General features: G+C 41.5%; 1 protein-coding gene across 21 annotated transcripts in view; it reads right to left on the reverse strand.

Moving 5' to 3' along the window:
- Positions 1 to 2,770: 2,770 nt before the first annotated feature.
- Positions 2,771 to 19,047, reverse strand: part of FGGY (FGGY carbohydrate kinase domain containing) — a 661,235-nt gene continuing 644,958 nt past the window's right edge. For 13 of the 21 annotated variants that reach the window (XM_081057761.1, XM_081057768.1, XM_081057764.1 and 10 more), the window contains 2 exons: positions 10,158 to 10,219; positions 2,771 to 4,038 (listed from right to left, as the gene is read on the reverse strand). In XM_081057761.1, the coding sequence (XP_080913887.1) occupies positions 3,957 to 4,038; positions 10,158 to 10,219 (144 nt within the window). In that variant the 3' untranslated portion in view covers positions 2,771 to 3,956. Of the gene's footprint in view, positions 4,039 to 10,157; positions 10,220 to 14,406; positions 14,520 to 19,047 lie in introns of all 21 variants that reach the window. The other 8 variants (XM_081057771.1, XM_081057776.1, XM_081057778.1 and 5 more) reach the window with 2 other exon arrangements.

Consider the following 19,047-nt stretch of genomic DNA (forward strand, 5'->3'; position numbering starts at 1 on the left):
ATTTTTGAGATGTTTTTAGTTCTACCAGTCTTCTTTGTGCAGAAAAACATCTTGTGTTTGTGTATTTATGTATTGAGCACCCAGACATGCCAGACTGTTTAGGTACAGGAAACACAGGTTTCCTGCACAGAGGACTGGTGTCCTGCAGGAGCTCACAGGTCAGGGACAGGGGACCAATAAGTAAACCTGAATAACTTGATTACCTTCAGGCCTGTCAGAGATAGCAGACCACGTTAATGTAAAGACCTTCATGTTCCAGCTTGCTGATTTGGTTCCTCCTCAAAGCTGGAAGTTTCCACGGATGTCCCACAGCACTTTCACTGCTCCCCTTGGAACTTATGCTTCTTTATCCCTCACTCCTCAATGCCTCTGACAACAACACAGACTGTGCTCTGCATTTAAGACCAATCTCTGAGTCTGGGTCTCCCCATGCGAGGGAACCCCTTTGAGATGCCTCCTTCGGAGTCCAGCAAACTCTGGCATTGGGTCCTGTAGTTTACGGCGGCTCTGCAACATGCCACACCATTCTGTCATCTTTGTCTTTTCTTCCCCATGGCCCTCTCTCACTTTTGTTCTCGTAGGCTCTTTGGAAAGCCACATTTACGTTCATCACATATGGGAAGTATTTTTGGTCAAAACTAAAAACCCTAATGTGTTCCTTGGCAAAATGCTTTGCTAAGCAAGGCTGGCTTCAACTTGAAAGAAAAACTTTCAGTAGGCAACGAAACAAAACAAAAATTCCACAAACCACTCTGGCCACACTGTAATTCGTATTCATAAAAGCTAAATATACTTACACTTTGCATGAGGTGTATTAAATCAAGTCTCCTTCCCCAGTGCAAGAAGGTGAGTACCGGAGTCATTAAAATTTTTATTATCAAGCTACACGTGGTTATAGAAATCCGTAGAGACATTTACATTTTCCTAAAATACTGGCTTTAGAGTAGGAACCAGAATTATTTTCTTAGGGATTAACCCACTAGCCAGGTGACACAAAGAGAACACTGTAGAAAAACATACTGTGAGATGCCTATTATGTGTAAGGTATTGTACTCGAGGCTCTCCACACAGTTCTTTCCCTGTCCTTGACTGACAGAGAGGGGACTGAGGCCCAGAGGCTTAGTATCTGCCCCGGGGTCTAGACTTCAGCCCTAGTCTATTCCGCACTGTTGAGATGCCAGAGAATTTCTAGGGTTCCCATATTCCTTGCCTCACCTGTGTGTTTTCCTTTTTCGTTAAGCAGTGGGGACCCTAAATTAGGATTGGTCTGGATATGAGTTGCCTGAGAGAATGACCAGAACCCAGAGCTGGTCACTCACAGCATGAGCACTGGAATGAAAGAGCGGTTGGTGAGGCAGAATTCCTGTCCAGCTGTTAAAAGAGGGCAACCCCCGAAGCTTGGAATCCAGACAGATGTGCCCCCACGACCACCTGAGAGACTCGGGGCAAGGTGTTTATCTTTTCTGAGCCTCAGCTTTGTCACCTGGAACGTGGAGGTCAGTGCTGCGGACGTCTCAGTGCTGTGGTCAGGACGGAGGGGAAGGAACACACAGGGAGGACTTGGGAAATGGCCGGTCATCATTCATGCTCATACCTGTGGCCCAGCCATGCACAGCTGCTGCACTCACCACTGCTTTGCCCGAGCAGGCCCAGACCTAGCCCAGGTTCTGACTCAATGCGCATCAGCTTTAGCAGCTTGAGTCTGTCTGACCATCCTGACATCTTGCTTAGATCTTGCTTTACCCGATTTCTCCTCTGAGGTGCTGCATCCTACTCCCCAATCCTTCTTATCCCCAGCTCGAGTTCTGGCGGGGGTATAGGTGAATTCACTGGGCTTCCTCCTGTTGCTACACCTCGTGCATGGCAAACTCACACCCACCTTCACCTTAGACCATGCCCAGCCCATGATCTCTATAGCCTTCGAATACTGTTGAAGGCTACTGTAGAGCTGGCCTTTGCCACTGGGTGTGGTCGTCCTACTCAGTGCTTTTTATTGTTCTTATTCAGAGATCTTCTAGGTGTCGGGCCCTGCAAAAAGACAAGCATGGTCCAGACAATGGAACTAGGTGCTTTATATGTATTATTTAATCCTCGTTATCATCCTGTAAAGTAGGCCCTATTAATATCTTCATTTAAAAAATGAGGCAACTAAGGCTTAGGAAGATTAAGGACCCTTTTCCAAGTCACACAGCTGGTAAGAGGTAAAGCCAGGCCTAGAAACCCGAGCCAGGGCTCACAGCCTTTATACCACACTGCTGTTCATCCCGCTCGTCCACCCTTCATGGCTTCCTCCTTTTCTCCTGCTCGATATGCACCATGGCAGCAAATGCCTACTTTTACTGCAGCACCTCTCACGATGTGCTGTGATCGATCTGCTCGTCTCCATCTCTCATTAGGCTGGGAGCTCCCTGAGCGCAGGGATGATGTTTTATTTATCCTTGTACCCCAGTGCTCAGCACAATGCCTCGCGCAGAATAAGTACTCTGGAGGATGTTTGTTGACTGACTTGTATTGGCTTTTTCTTTCCTACCTGCTGACTTGTGTTGCTGAAGTCCCACGTAGCTTCTACCCAAACTCGTGAGCTATGACAATCCTAGAATCAACATTAGCCATTACTTTTGGGTCTGCAATGGTGTGTGAGTGGGTAGATGTACATATGTATGTGTTTATGTGTGTATGATGGTATCAGCTAAAGCAACTTTTTAATTTTTTTTCAAACACATGTCTGCATCAAAAGCTTTTAGCTATCATGTTTCTTTCGTTTCCTTTTATCTGGAAACTTTCCATAGCCTTTCTTTGTCTTTATGACAGAGACATTTTTTAAGAATGTAGTTCATTAAAAAAAATAGAATGCTGTCCATTTGGGGGTTTGTCTGATGTTTCCTTGTGATTAGGTCTGGGCAATGCATCCCCAGATCATCCCCAGACAGAATGACGCTGTGTCCTTCTCAGGCCATCACAGCTGGAGGCACAGAATGTCCATCTGCCCAGCTGAAGGGAATTTCCATCACCCAATCAAGATGTGGTTGTATTTCTTCCCTGTATAGTTAACATTCTTTTTTCTCTTGTAACTAATAAACAACCTGTGAGGAGATATTTTAAGAACATGCATACATCCTCATCAAAATTCCCTCCTGAATCCATTGATGATTGCTGCCCGTACCTCTCTTTAATATGATGATTACAAGATGATGATTCTGTAAATAAATGCAGTATCTGATTCTAGACTGGGTCCTGTACAGGAGGGATAAAAATGCACTCAAAAAGGATGTTATTGAGTTATTGACAAAGCTGGAATATGATGGCACATTAAATGAAATGCTATATAAAAGTTAAGTTCACTGAAATTTACCCTCAAATGACTCATAAAAAATCTGTGTGTATATATCAGTACATATATATATTTTTATATATATGCATATATATGCAGAGAGATAATATACAAATGATAAAGCAAATGAAGTAAATGTTAAAAGGTAAAAGCTAGGCATTTGGATGTTTCTCGTATAATTCCCATTCTTGCAATTTTTCTGGAAGTTTGAAATTATTTCCAAATGAAGGTTAACAACAAGCTTTTAACCACCTATAGAATAGACATTAGATGTCCAACCTAAAGCAATGTAAGTCTTTCATTTCATACCTGACATTGAATCAATTAACATACAAGTTTCCTCTGGACTGAATGATCCCCAAGGTCTAGTCCCATACGAGACCCAATGACCCTCGGTGACACATCTGTCTCTACGTCGGTGTTTGTGAAACTGCCGACTAAATACTGGTGGTATTTTGAAATGGAAGCTTCTAGTTCTGGTTGCACATGTGTGAGTTTTCTTTATTAAAAGACAAGGCAGCAATGATACGATGATACCTAAAGGGTCTTGAATAGAAGCTGAAATGACAGAGGCCCCTTAGGCCATGACTCAGAACCTCCTGGCATTGGCCCCTGCGAGCTCTGCTCAGTCCCCTTTCATGATCGCTGCATACTCCTTCTGATGTTCAACCAGCTTCAGGAATACCTGGTATTTCTTGTCATAATATCTGTGAGAGACAAATGAATATGTTGAATAATCTCAAACTGATATGCAGCTTCCCCTTACATTTAGCGCAGGAATGAATGTATCTGTTATGGTTCTGCGGATGCCCCCTACCCCCCAGTTTTTGGATGTTTACAGCATCCTGAGCAATGAATATTATTATCTGTAACTTACACGGAGTGTTATTATGTTCATTTTAGAAGTCAATGACATTTTCTCCGAGAGGCATATCTAAAACTGTACAGTTAAAAACCAGCAGGGCTAGAACTCAGACTCCGATTTGTCTGACTTCAAAGCCTTCACTGCAATGTACTGAAAGGTGGAACACAGGACCTTTCACCTCCCAGCTTCCATAAATATCTCAAATATGACTAGCCCCAGGTTTGATGACTGGCTTAAAACCACAGCCTGAGCAGGGACGAGACTAAACATTTTAATTACCCTTTGCAGATTCCACACCTACATTTCCTTTGCAGACTGCTTTATTTGGGAGTCAAACCCCATGAAAACGTGACGAATGCCTTTCCTGTAGCTGTGCCTTGCCTCCCAGGCATCCCAGAGTGGACCTTACCCTCCCTGCCTCTCCTGCTGACTCTTCAGCAGAGACCTGTTAGAACCTGATGTTGGCCATGCGTCAGATGGCAGAACAGCCCAATTCTGAAAGGGGTGAGAGCAGCTAAGACAAATCATACTTGAAGACTTGCAACTTGGTCCATACTTCTCATGCTTGGGAGGAGCTGACATGGGGGTGGGGTGGGGAGGTTGATGAAGCCAGGTTAGTTAGCTGTCGTGGTAGATTCTGGGATGATCTCAAAGGACGTCCTCATTAGGGAGCTTTGGTGCAAGCTTGTGAATGGGGGAGAGACTGTAATAACCCTGGAACTTCTACTTGCAAACATGCAGAGCTAAATAGATTAATAGGAGTCCTCTCTCCTCCAAGCACTTCTACCTTAAGAATTATGGTAAGTCAAGAGCTGTGATGGGGCAAACGCAGCTTTAAGAAGTGGACTCTGAAGTCTAGCTTTGAATCACACCTTAACCCACGATTAGCTGTGTGACCTTGTGTGTTACTTAATATGTTGGTGCCTGAATTTCCTCATTTGTAAATGGGAATAATCATAGGATCTACCTGAAAAGCTGTTGTGTGAATTGCGTGAGGTCATCTATGAAAAGCACTTAGAACACTACCTGGTTCATAGGAAGTCATATCAGTGCTAGCTATGGTACCTACTTTTTAAAAATTAATATTCCAATATTATCATCACTCTAGCTATATGTGGATTCTCCTAAAACCCACTCTGTGAGCCACCAAGTTCATTCATCATAGAATGATTTTGGGAACAGCAATTTTCTCCTTTTAATGACACTTAGCATAATAACAATTTCACACTAAGCAAGTTTCACTATCTGATGGATTTCCTAACTTCGGGATCTCAAAACTGCTGAAAGGGAGCTTTTCTCATTAACCCTTCTCATATACTTAAAGATTTCCAATTCGATACTGACAACTTTGCAGCAGCTTTGTTTGTTGGCCTTACTCTTTGTACAGTGTGAAAAACATGGGCTTTGTAGGGAGTGAGACCTGGGTGACTTTGGGCAACTTCTTGAAATGGGCTGAGCCTGGGCTTCCCTGCTACGAGAGGGTGGTAACTGTACCTATAGCCACACAGTGATTGGATTGTAAACAAGAAAATGAACATGGTACACTCCGTGAGCTGCCAAGTGCTAACTAATGTGAACTAATGTTCTTGTATGAGTCTACTGTCCTGGAATGCCAAGAAATGCATATTTCCCCTTTTTTTTACACACAGAAAACGGAGGTCTAAAGCACTTATTTTTTCCTATGCTTTTAATTTTTCAAATTTTTTTTATTGTGGTAAAATGCATATCATGAAATTTGCCACTTTCATCATTTTTAAGTATACAGTTCAGTGGCATTAAGAACGTTCGCATTATTGTGCAACCATCACCACTTTCCATCCACAGAACTCTTTTCATCCTGCAAAGCTGAAACTCTATACTCATTAAACAATAATTTTCCATTCCCCCCTCTCCCTAGCCCCTGGCAATTACCATTCTAATTTCTGTTTCTCTGATTTTGACTACTCGAAGTACCTCATGTAAGTGGAATCATACAGTATTTGTCTTTTGGTGACTGACTTACTGCATTTAGAATAATCTCCTCAAAGTTCATCTATGTTGTAGCATGTGTCAGAATATCCTTCCTTTTTAAGGCCGAATGATTTTCCATGGTATGTACAGACCACATTTTCTTTATTTATCCATTGATGGACACTGGGTTGCTTCTATGCTTCAGCTACTATGAATAATGCTGCTATGAACATGGCTGTACAAATATCCCTTTGAGTCTCTGCTTTCAGTTCCTTTGGGTCTATACCCAGAGGTGGAATTTCTGCATCATATGGTAATTCCATTCTTAAGTTTGGAGGAACCACCACTCTATTCATTCCCAACAACAGTGTGCAAAGGTTCCAATTTGCCACGTCCTCATCAACACTTGCTGTACATACATATTTATATATAGGTATATATATATATATATATTATATATATATGTATATATATAATATATATATATGTATGTGCATATATATGAGGTCAGAAAATTAAGTCCGTGAACTTGTTGCAATGGTGTTGCTAACTTTTTTGATATCAGAGGGATTATTCATTATGAATTTGCACCAACTGGACAAACAGTTAACCAAGTTTACTATTTGGAAGTGCTGAAAAGGCTGCGTGAAAAAGTTAGATGACTTGAACTTTTCGCCAACAATTCGTGGCTCTTGCATCACGACAATGCACCAGCTCATACAGCACTGTCTTTGAGGGAGTTTTTAGCCAGTAAACAAATAACTGTGTTGGAACACCTTCCCTACTCACCTGATCTGGCCCCCAATCACTTCTTTCTTTACCCGAAGATAAAGGAAATATTGAAAGGAAGACATTTTGATGGCATTCAGGACATCAAGTGTAATACGATGACAGCTCTGATGGCCATTCCAGAAAAAGAGTTCCAAAATTGCTTTGAAGGGTGGACTAGGCACTGGCATCAGTGCATAGCTTCCCAAGGGGAGGACTGTGAAGGTGACCATAGTGATATTCAGTAATGTTGTATGTAGCACTTTTTCTAGGATGAGTTCGTGAACTTAACTGTCAGAACTCATAGATGTATATATGTGTATGTATATGTGTGTGTATGTATATGTATGTGTGTATGTGTCTGTGTATGGGTGTACATAGGGTGCCAAAAAATGTATACACATTTTAAGAAAGGAAAAATCTGTATTAAAATTGTAATACTCAATATATATGGATAATGAAAGTTGAATACAAGTCATGTGTATACGTTTTTTTGGCACCCCTGGTATATGTGTGTGTATATATGTGTATATGTGTGTGTATGTATGCATGTGTATGTGTGTATATGTCTGCATGTGTGTGTTTATGTGTGTATGGGTGTATATGTGTGTATGTATGTATATGTGTGTGTATATGTGTGTGTATGTGCATATGTGTGTATATATGCATGTATATGTGTGTATGTATATGTATATATATGTGTGTATATACAAAGGGTGCCAAAAAATGTAGACACATTTTAAGAAAGGAAAACTGTATTAAAATTGTAATACTCAATATATACCGATAACAAAAGATGAACACAAGTCACGTTTGACTTCTGCAATTACAGGAGGTGCTCAAAGTGGTTACCATTGGAATCCAGACACTTCTGATTACGGGGAACTACTGCTTGAGCAACACTGACCAAAGTGTCCACTTGTATACATACTTTGGCACCTCCTGGTATGTATGTGTGTATGTGTTTGTACACATGTGTGTCTATGTATGTATATGTATATATGCATGTGTGTGTGTGTGTGTGTGTGTGTGTGTGTGTAGTAGCCATCCTAATGTGTGTAAGGTGGTATGTTATTGTAGTTTTGATTTGCATTTCCCTAAATGACTAGTGATGTTGAGCATCATTTCATGTGTTCACTGGCCATTTATGTGTCTTCTTTGGAGAAATGTCTATTCAAGTCCTTTGCCCATTTTTGATTCGAGTTGTTTGTTTTGTTGTTGAGATTTAGGAGTACTCTATATATTCTGGATATTAATCCTTATCAGATATATGATATGGAAACATTTTCTCCCATTCTATGGCATCCCTCTTTATTCTGTTAATAATGCCTTTTGATGCACAAAATTTTCTAGGGCACTTTTAAGTGACTGCTCTAAGACCATGGATAACTTCGGTTTGGGAATAAAAATGAGATTTAGGATCCTCCTAAAAAGCGTATGGAACCACAGTTACTAGATTATACTTTTCGTGATCCTGACTTTTAAAATCAACTGAATGCCCTCTCTTCCACACTCAGTCGGATTCTCCTGTGTGGCACAAACCTAAGTAAATATTCTGTACAGATAATAACGTGATTTGAGTAGCTCAGAGGGAAACTGGCTCCCTTTCTGCTTGCAGACATTCAGGCAGCCTGCAGATGGTGGTAGAACACTGCGTGTGCTTCCTTCTCCACAGGAAGGCTCCCAGCTGACAGCTAGAAGCTAAGGATTCTTTACAAAAGGAACACGTGGATTTACTGGAAGAACTTAAAAACAGACTTCCCGCAAAAGTCTTGAAAGGATCAGCAAAGAGACAGGGAAGAATAATGTTTCTAACTTCAACAAAAGAGCGATGCTGCTAGCCCCTGGCTCCCACTGTAAGGGGACGTAGGGTCTCTCAGTGTTCGTGAGTTGGACTCCCTCACATTAGGGCCAGTACCTCTGATCCCTGTATTTAGAGATGGCTTTATAGTCTATATTCAGAGGACGACAGCCCAACTCCATTTGGGGACCTTCTTTAAGAAAATGAAAATAAATTTGGTTGTTCTTCTGTGGACATTTCCAACTCCGCTAAATACTGATTGTGCTTTGCTGGGATCAGCACCTTTGACTGCCTGTTATATAAGGTAGAATTTGCTTTTATGTCTTAACCTCAAATACTTTTCTAAAATTATAAAGGCCCTTGCACAACTGTCCCTTCATCATCCTTAAACTCACTACCGGTGACTTGATATAAGTCTTTTTCATCTCTCAATGTGGATTATTGACAAAGCCTTCCATCTGATCTCTCACCTTCTACCGTTAGGCCCTTGAATTCATCCTCGAAGGACCTTTCCAAAATCTGCATCTGACCAGGTCCCACCATTGCCAGAAGTTCCATATTTCCATTCTGCCTGGAGGATGAAGTCTGAGGTCTTTAACATGACCTCAAATTCCCCATGAGATGACTCCATCGACACCCCCACACCCTGCCATTCCCTATCGCATACTTCGTATTGCAGAATTATGAGTTGTTTATTGTTCCTTGAACATACCATGCTGTTCTCACCTTTATAAGTTTGCATGTTACTCCCTCTACCGAGAATGTCCTTCCCTGTCTTGTCTGATGACAATTTCTTCTCAGCATTTAAAGTCAGCTAGACTTAAACTCCTCTCAAAAGCTTTCCCTTGCCCCTACAGGTGACATTCTTTTGTTTTGTGGGCTACTTTATCACCTGGTATTACTTCTTTTGGAGAACTTATCCCTTGGTTCTGAAATGATCTTTCTGCATAAGTAAGATTGTGTTTTAATCCCCTCTAAAACCCACCTAGAGGCTAATGAGCATAATACGCATTGAATATAGCAGGAGTTCAATAAATCAGTGTTTTAGGACATGGGGTTACAATATTGATCAAGGTCATGATGCAGCCCTCAATGCCAAGTGATGCAAAGGGTAAAAGAATGGACAGAAGCTACCTTGTCCTTTGAGGGAAGATATAAAAGATCCACGTTTTAGAGCAAAGTAGACCTGATTTGCTGCTAATGACCTAGAGAAGAGAACACCGACTTGTCTGAGAGATCAGAAGTGTGTATTAGACCCGTAGGTCTGGCCCTCCGTAGCTTTGTGATCGGAGATAATTGAAAGTGACTTTCCTTTCTGGGACCTAGTTTTATCAACTATTAAATGAAAGGACTGGATTAGCTGACTTCAAAGGTTTAGTTCAGCTCTAGTGTTTGTATGGTCTCATTCCTTAGCATTGTGCGTATACGGAATATAAACTTACCTTTTATCCTCAAGTCTGGGAAACACAACTTTCCCAACTTTGCTCATTCTTGCCATTGCCTCCTGTCAAATAAAGAAAAGAACACAGAGCTGAGTAGCAAAGCTAAACCGAAGTGAGGCTTCTCATAGGCAACAACATTTAATTGGAATTCATTTCCCCTTAAGATACTCAGTTAATATATATTTTTTTCAACCTATTTTCACTAGTAATGGGAATAACACCCAATGAACACTAAAAGTTACACCTATGACCACACAGCCTGGCCTTCATAAATGGTTGTGTGTTGAGGCCTCCAGGGCATGAACAGCTAGAAGGTGAAGCTTTTGTGATCAGTCCCAGGGAGCAATGGGAGGAAATTATTTCCCCTTCTCATTGCTGGACACAAGGGCTTCAGAAGGCAACATGAGCACACTGTCTACTTAACTCTAACAATAACCAAATGGAAGTCCTCTGCACCTCTACTGCAGGATAAAATATTTAAGACCTCTTCATTTCACCTTCAGCTTTCCAGAAGTCTTTGAAATTTTGAGTACAAATATGAGACCTCTGGACTGAGTCTCATTGACTTGAGTTCTGAAATATGATGTCGGAACATTCTTGTCTTTACAGTGGGACAGTCGGTCAGCCGGCAAGTTGCGGCATCTGAGTGAACATGGTTTAACGTGTACAGCATGAAAACTGATCATAGATTGTACTGGCTTCATTCGAGGACCAAAATGGTTAGGTTTCCTTAGGCAGTGCTGTTAAAGCTATGGGAAAGTTAGAGGAAATGGAATGAACCCAAACTTTGGAGCCCGACAAACTTGACTAGGCAGATTGTAAGCAATAGCACGACAAAGCTCTTCGGAATAGGCCCTGTTTTAGGAACAGCTACTGAAGTCTTATTGTTCAGGATATCATCATTCTGGGATCACTTATACACAACTTCTTATTCCACATACTCATTACTCATGCTAGGGACACAGATTGGCATAAGACATACTCTCTGTCCTGGAAAAACTCACGTGCTAGCATGGGAGGAAAAAAGTAAAAAGCTGACTACCATGTTGAATATGAGGGCTCCTAGGTCTCTTCAAAACATTCCCAAATGGTCCTGCCCATCTTTGTCACCTTACTGTGATTTTTACACACACACACACACACACACAATTTACCACCAATTTCCTTCTGACATGTCATGTATTTACTGGTTCATGTGTTCCTTATCTGCCCTCTCCTCCACTTGACCTAACCAGAATGTAAGCTACATGAGGCCCGTGGGCTTTTCTGTTTGCTTCTTAATCTCAGCACCTAGAGTATTTGCAAAATATATCAGACCCCTTCCTTGTGCCAAGCACAGCACTCAATATATTCAAATACAGAGATGAAGAATGGATGGGTCCTTTCATCAAGAAGCTCACTATAGAAAAGACATTTACCCTGATCAAAATAGAGTATGGTAAATAACTATGCTGGAAGCAGATAAACTTCTTTTTAAGAGTTATCCAGGGTTAAGAAGCGTAAAAGCTTCTTTATCGGCTAGTCACTTACACATGTTTCCACTCCCGCAAGGATGCTTCACCAACTCTTCCCCAAGGAAGGCAAGAACCTTCTGAACAGTTATCTGCCCTCAATGGATTTAAAAGTGCGAAGTGGGAGACCAGAGTAGCAAGTACACTGACAGCAGAAAAGAAACGGCATCCTTAGTGAGGAGATTTTAAAAAGTTATACAAAATTATTAAAAGGAAATCATGGCGAAAGGATGAAAACTAAAACAAGGGCGTCTGGGGTCATTTTGTGAAGGGGCAGTCACACACATCTTAGTGAGGTAACTTAACAAGGACATTTTCAGAGCTTTGCCTACCCCAGCATGTGTCAGAATGTTTGCTCCCTACACTAGGTTCTGATTCTCTTAAAGTCAACCCTGAGTCTCGCGAAGATGCCTCAGCAATCCCAACGGCCATCTTCGCCACTGGCTGGCTCTCTGGCTTTGTCCTCACTTCTTCCTTCAGAGTCCTGCTCTGCCATGATGTGATCTCACCTCTTCCCCCTCCGCTGACTGCTGAAAATGCCTTCAGGGACTGTTCCGTGGGCTGTGCTCAGGCCTCAGGCTTGAGACAACATTCCAGGATTGCCTTCATGGGTGGGATCCGGGAAAACTTGTAGTATGGGAGGTGCTCCATAAATGTCACTTCCCTTCTCACTGTAACAGATGTGTGGACAAAAGGCAGACAGGGAATTCTTTCTTCCTTTCTTCAGATTCGGGTTGTTTAAGAAAATAAATTATTAAGAAACAAACACCAGAAATTGAGATCTCAAAAGTTTAAAAAGAGGTTGTTTTGTTGGTCAGAAAAAGTACAGATTAAAGCATTAAACTTAGCTCAGGTATTGTCTCCATGGAGAGGAGTTTTCTCTGATTCATCCCGCTGCCTGCCTCCCTCCTGGATGGAGTTATTTGCCCCACAGCAACTTGTGCTTCCATCTATCATAGCATTTATGACATGGCACCACAGCGCTTTGTTAGTACATCAGTCTCCCCAACTAGACTGTGAGCTCCTCAAGATAGGAACTGTTATAATTATTCCCACTGCCAAACCCAGCATCTGGTATAGTGTATGCGTTCAGGGAATGTCTGCTAGATGAATGAACTTGCGGATCATACGACGGAACGCTAAAATGGAAGTTTTGGCTGAGGTCTAAAGATGACAGACATAAGATACCAAAGTGAGCTAGAAACAGACCACCCTGAAGAATTTGTAAAAAGGGTGGTTAAGGACCCATTCATCAACTCTTAAACCTTTCATCCATATGGAAGGTTAGAAAAAGAGCTGGATTTTTAGAAGAGAGCTGTTGGTTTATTGTGTATCAGGCCTCCTTGTAGGGAAAGGGGTGAAAGGAGGCTCCTCAAGAATTGTGTTTGTTCTAAACACAAGTTACATAGGCATAATAAACATTGGATGAAAATATATTAAAATGTTAACAGGTTCAAAAGCACGGGTGATAATTAATTTTCTTAACTTTCTTGTGTGTTTTCTAAATTGTCTACAGTGGCATATATGGATTTGATAATTGCAAGGAAAAAAAGTACACTGAATTAAAAAAAAAACAAAGTTATGATTATAGAAGGCAGTCAAAATGCCTTGTGCTCACTCTTCTGTCTCCTGGGAGGCACAGCTCATAACGGGTATTTGACACAAGGAGAATGCCCAGAGAATCAGTGCTGTCATCAGAAATAGCACTGCTGAGTTTCCTGATTTCTCCAAATAATTAACATAAAAGTGAAACCTCATGAACCCACTGGCTGCAGTAAATTTGGAAATTACCGCAGCATAACAATATGGATTTATTATGGAAATGCTGACACGTGCTAAATATAGTCACCCCCACAATATATTTCTGTTCAAAAGGGTCTATTTGAAGTTGGCTTCAAAATTCATACTTTCTGTCAGCAGGCAGGAGCCGGACAATCTTAATTTGCAGCACGCTACCCTCTTTGTTTGAGAGTCTAGACAGCACAATGAATGCAGTGACTTTTCTCTTTCCTTTTTGCCCACACAATGAAAGCTTTTTAAAAACAAAATATTTTGTAAAATAGCATTTTAATCACTCTTTTCTTTCTCTCTATAAGGCAGAGTTATAAATAAACCATGAAAGTTCACATTTGATCGTTACTTCTGAAAGCAAGTGAAGGGTTTCTGTAGGAAAAAATAGGGGCCCTGTACCCCGGGCATGAAAGACGGCATTCATGGGGTTTGACCCTTCCCTGCCGTGTCAAGGCCGAGCTCCCAGGGTGCACACACTGCTCAGTTCTCTGCGAGCAGCACTGGCCATCACAAGCCCCTGTGGGCGCAGGAAACACCCACTTCTCATGCATTATAACCTGGTTTGGGAGCTACCACAGGCTTTAGGCTACACTGAGGTGAGGTAAGCAGGGAAATTAGGTTAAAGAAAGGAAGGGCCTCTTGAGCACCCGTGGAGAAGACGCAGATTCCATCGGTGGCAGACACATTAATCTGGGGAGCAGGGGGCCTGGTGCCTTCGCCCCTCCCCATGGGAAAGGGAACAATGGCCTTAAGACTTTGGGAAGACTATCAAGATGTCTAGACCTGGACAGCCAAGGGTGCTGCTAGCTTGGCCGTGTCCAGAGTCCTGATCGGCAGGGAAGAATAACCAGGACCTGGCATGGTGGGCGCTATTGTATCGTGTGAGCTCCCCACAGGCAGAAACCAGGTCACTGTAGGGCTCATGCCTGGCACATCCTAGCACTTACAGGTGCTTGGTGCATGATTGCCGAATTGCTGAAAGAAAGAGCCATGACTTTCCCAACAGGGACGGTGGAAGACATGTACTCCAGGGAGGGCTCAAGACGCTGCATTTAGGATTCTGGAAGAAAAAAATATTGGAGGTGCCATTTATCTGATTTCAGTCTAAGGAAATTAAACTTGACCAGCACATTATCACCGGCTCCATTAGTAGGTCCACACATCGGATAGTCACGAGTCAGCTAAGATGTGTGAGGTCTCCTAAGAGAAGAACAGAGGAAATCTACAACACTGAGGGGACGACAGCATGGCACTTGGCTTCTGTGTCCCCATCTGCCAGGGATTTGCTACATGTTGTCATTTACATGGCCCAGGGCAGTGGAGTCAAAGGTATTATCTGGTTTATTTCCACCAACCCTTACAAAATCGACAGGTGGCTGAAAAAGATTCAGTCAATGGATTAAAGGTAATGGTGATAATTGAGATTCAAGTAAACAAGAAAAGGGTGACACTTTTACTTGGTACTAGCTCTTCATATCATAAGGTAAAAACAACGCAGACCTAGTATACCTTTAGATATTGCGTAATATAGTATGAAGACATCATAATAGGCAAATATTTGAAATATTTTATTTCAGCTATATTTTACCTGTTTAGAGTACGTATAATCTATAAGCTCAGAGCATGTCTATACTTTTTATAAAATAAGTAAGTTTCCATGTATTGAGGATGCAAGCTTGAACGTTTTTTAACTGATAGGATATATGATCAAGAAAACGTGGCATCTACTGACTTAGCAGACAATTCCCATGGCCACTGCTGTATTGCTGGTTTAACCCAAAGTTCCCCAAGTGCTCACTCTGTGCTGTGCCCTATGCTAGTCGCTTGATATACATGACCTCTTTAATCCTCAAAATGCCTTTATGCCACGGAGATCACCGTCTAGTTCCACTTTATGAATCAAGGAGTAACAGAGAGTATAAAAAAGTTTCCCCACAGTCATAAAGCCAATATGTAGTCAAGGCAGAGTTCAAGTCCAGACCTTTGCTGAGCCCTACACTTAGACCCGATACTCCTGTCTTCCCTGTCATGCAAAGGCCTCCTCAGTGAGTCCTCCAGGCTTGAGTTCAAATCCCACTTCTGCTGCTTATTAGCTGGGAGATTTCTTGGGTGAGAATGAGTGAGTGTGTGTACATGTGTGAGACATACCAGTACAGTACATTGTTTTTTTTTTTTTCAGAGATGCTGACACGTAGCTCTGAAATACATGAATCTGCCTTCTTGAGGAACTCTGACTCATTTTACTGGAACAACAAGTTCACATGCTAATGTGTGGGCTGAGGCACATGACCCCTCCGCAGAAAAACAGAAAGTATAGCAATGTGATTTTCCTCCAACAAGCCTTAAGAAATGGCTAGTTGTTCTTTTATTTATTTTGTTTTGTTTTTATTTTTGACAGAGTCATCTTTTGACTTGCATCTGGCATTCTGTTCTGTGTAACCTTCGTGCACTGGAGACAACAATGTCAATTTAGAAGCCAGAAGGGATGAGAGACAGGAAAGAGTGGGAGAAGTCTTCATCATTAATCATGATATGAAGACTCACACTTCATTTATAATTTTAAATTCTTCCTATGTATCTATCCATCCAGCCAGCTTTCCACATACACACACGTCTTGTTTAGAATATTAATTACATGGGGGTACACATTTATCAAATTTCATCAAACTGGACATTTAAGATCTGTGTATTTCACTTTATGTATACTATATTTCAATTTAAAATTATAAAAGAAAAAAACACCCTGTATGTGTATACATGTATGTGTTGGTATATTTATAATTTATTTAATTTTCCATTATATGCCTACCAAATGGAAATTAAAAAAAAAAATGCCCAGTTTCTAATATTGACTCTAAAATGTACCTCATATTAGTCGCTTGATCATAAAGGAGGGGTGGGGGGTGGAGGCTCTGCAATTCTGCAGGAAGTGGAGATTATAGTAAAAAGATACTGGGTTTTAGAGATAAATAGGCTTGGGATGGTATCCAGGCTCTGCTACTTACTGGATGTCTGAACCAAGCCTCAACCTTTCCATCTATAAAGTGGGAATAATAATATCTCCTCATAGTATTGTTGAAAATTCCAGTATCGTACTGTCTGACTACCATCTCCTTCGCTGGTCTCCTAACTTCCACTTTCATATCCTAATAGCAGTCAGGGCCAGTCAAGGTGATTTTCAAAAAGAGAGAAAATATAGTGCACTGATTAAATGATAGACTCTGACTGTAACAGACTGCCAGAGTGTGAAGACGGGCTGTATCACTTACTAGCTCTATTATCACGGACGAACTATTGAACTTTATGCCTATTTCCTATATGCCTAAAAAATGGAGATAATAATAGTAGGCCTCACAGGACTGTTAGGATCACGTGAGTTATTCTAGGTAAAGCACTTGGAACAGTGCCAGCACATAGTAAATGCTCTGTAAATTTTACGAATTTATTATCCCACCAGCATGCAAGCTCCATGTGGCCAGGGTTTTTCTGTTTGATTCATTCACTGTGCTAAGAACTGAGCCTGGCCAGAATGGGCAGTCCATAAGTATTTGTTGAATGAATCAATGAATGAGGTAAATTAAATTTTATCTCTGTGGGCTGTTTTCACTCATAATACACAATCCTCTGACACCAAATGTGTGGGTTTTTTCTTAGATGAACCAATTCTCCATCTCTCCAGACACCAGTTGCGTATCCTACAATTCAATTTAATTTTGACACTAAGTATCCAGAGTTAGCATCAACACCACGTAAGGATCCGGTCACACAGGACTTCAGATGTCAGTCACAAGTCCAGGCCCCCGGGACATCTGACTGACTAGCTTATAATATATCAGAAGTTCCCATGACCAGCCTTCCCACCTAAGATTTGATAACCTACTCACAGAACTCGGGAACACTCAGTTGCTTACTATGAGCAGTTTACTTTAAAGGATACAACTCTGTACTAGCCAAATGAAAGAAATGCATAGGGCAGAGTCTTGGGGGGGGGGGAGGTGTGTGGCGTTTGCATGCCCTCTCTGCGGTGCACCACTCTGGGCTCTCCAAACCCTGCAGTTTAGGGATTTTATGGAGATTTCAGTACATGAGTATGATTTGTTAAATCATTGCCCATTCATTGGTGATTAACTCAATCTCCAGCCTCTCTGCTCTTTGGAGATGGGGGGCTGAGGCTGAAAGTTCCTACCCTCTAATTAGGCCTTGGCTTTTCTGGCAATCATCCTCTATGGCAACCGAGCTATTTAGGGGTCCCTAGCTACCGGTCATCTCATCAGTATACAAAGGACACTCTTTTCACTCCAGAGATACCGCGAGTTTTGGGAACTGTGTGCCAGGAATCAGGGACAAAGATCACATATTCAGTTTTTGTTATACCAGAGTCTCTTAACCCTAAAAGCTGCAATGGCTTCCTGTTGGTTTTTCAATGAAATTCACATTTTGTAGAATGGCCTAAAACTTCAAGATCGGTATCTCCAGCCTCATTTCATGTCCTGTCCCCTGTGCTCACCATGCTAGAAACGCACTGGCCGTACAGCTGTTGATTGAACATGTTAAGTTTACTCTTGCTCAGGGCCTTCCTGCTTCTCTCAGGAATATTTCCTTGGCTTATTGACTGTCTAGCTTTTTCATGTGATTAAGTCTTCTTCAAAGATAATCTTGATGAGGCCACCTTTGGCCACTCTTAGCCAAAACAGTCCACTTCATGCAAACACTATCATATTTCATGTTCTTATCGTTGTAACCATTCATAGCACTTAGCATGACCCGAAGTTATGTTGTTAATTCATTTGCATCCTTGTTTATTGTCTACTTCTTCCTCTGTGGCCCTCACCTCTAATCCTCCTTCCTGAATCTAAGCTGCATGAAGGTAGGGTCCTTGGCTTTCTTATTCCTTGCTGTATCCCTAGCTTTTAGCAGGGTATTAGTTAAATATCAGCTGACAGTATAAACTTGTCGGATGCCTATTTTAGAGAGGCGCTGTGTATCTATATCATGCCTCATCTGATGCTCACAAACATTCAATGAAAAAGGTCTTATTATCTAAATTTACAATAAGGAAACAGAGGCTCAGACAAATTAAGTGACTTGCCTAGGCTAGTACGTGGCTTAGCTAGGATATGAAACACGCTTTACCTCATGAATAAGACCAGGCTCATTGCCTGAGGAGCTCATAACCAATAGGCAGTTAGCTAGCATTAGTTCTTGACAATTTATCTCCCTCTGATGACTTTGGGGTCCTGTAAAATTCAGTGCTTTCTCCACTGTCAAAGACCAATTCAATTTTAGTCAGGATACTGTGCTTACAAAGGCAGGAAGGTACATTCATTGATACATAGAAAGATTGTGCATATTAATTTTTGAAACAAACACAATTACTGCCAGCTGTATGACCCTGAGTAAGACCCTTCCCTTCCCTGGTAGTCACTTTCCTTATCAGTAAAATGAGGGGGTTGGATTAAATTATTTCTAAAGTCTTTCCCAGCTCTGCAATGTGTTGGTTCCATGCATACTCATATGTCTTTTCTTTGGTTAACTCTCAGTTGACAAGTGAACCAGTTACTCCCAATGACACATTTCATTAGGGTTTT

Source organism: Rhinolophus hipposideros (assembly GCF_964194185.1).
Source record: "Rhinolophus hipposideros genome assembly, chromosome: 8".
NCBI lineage: Eukaryota > Metazoa > Chordata > Mammalia > Chiroptera > Rhinolophidae > Rhinolophus > Rhinolophus hipposideros.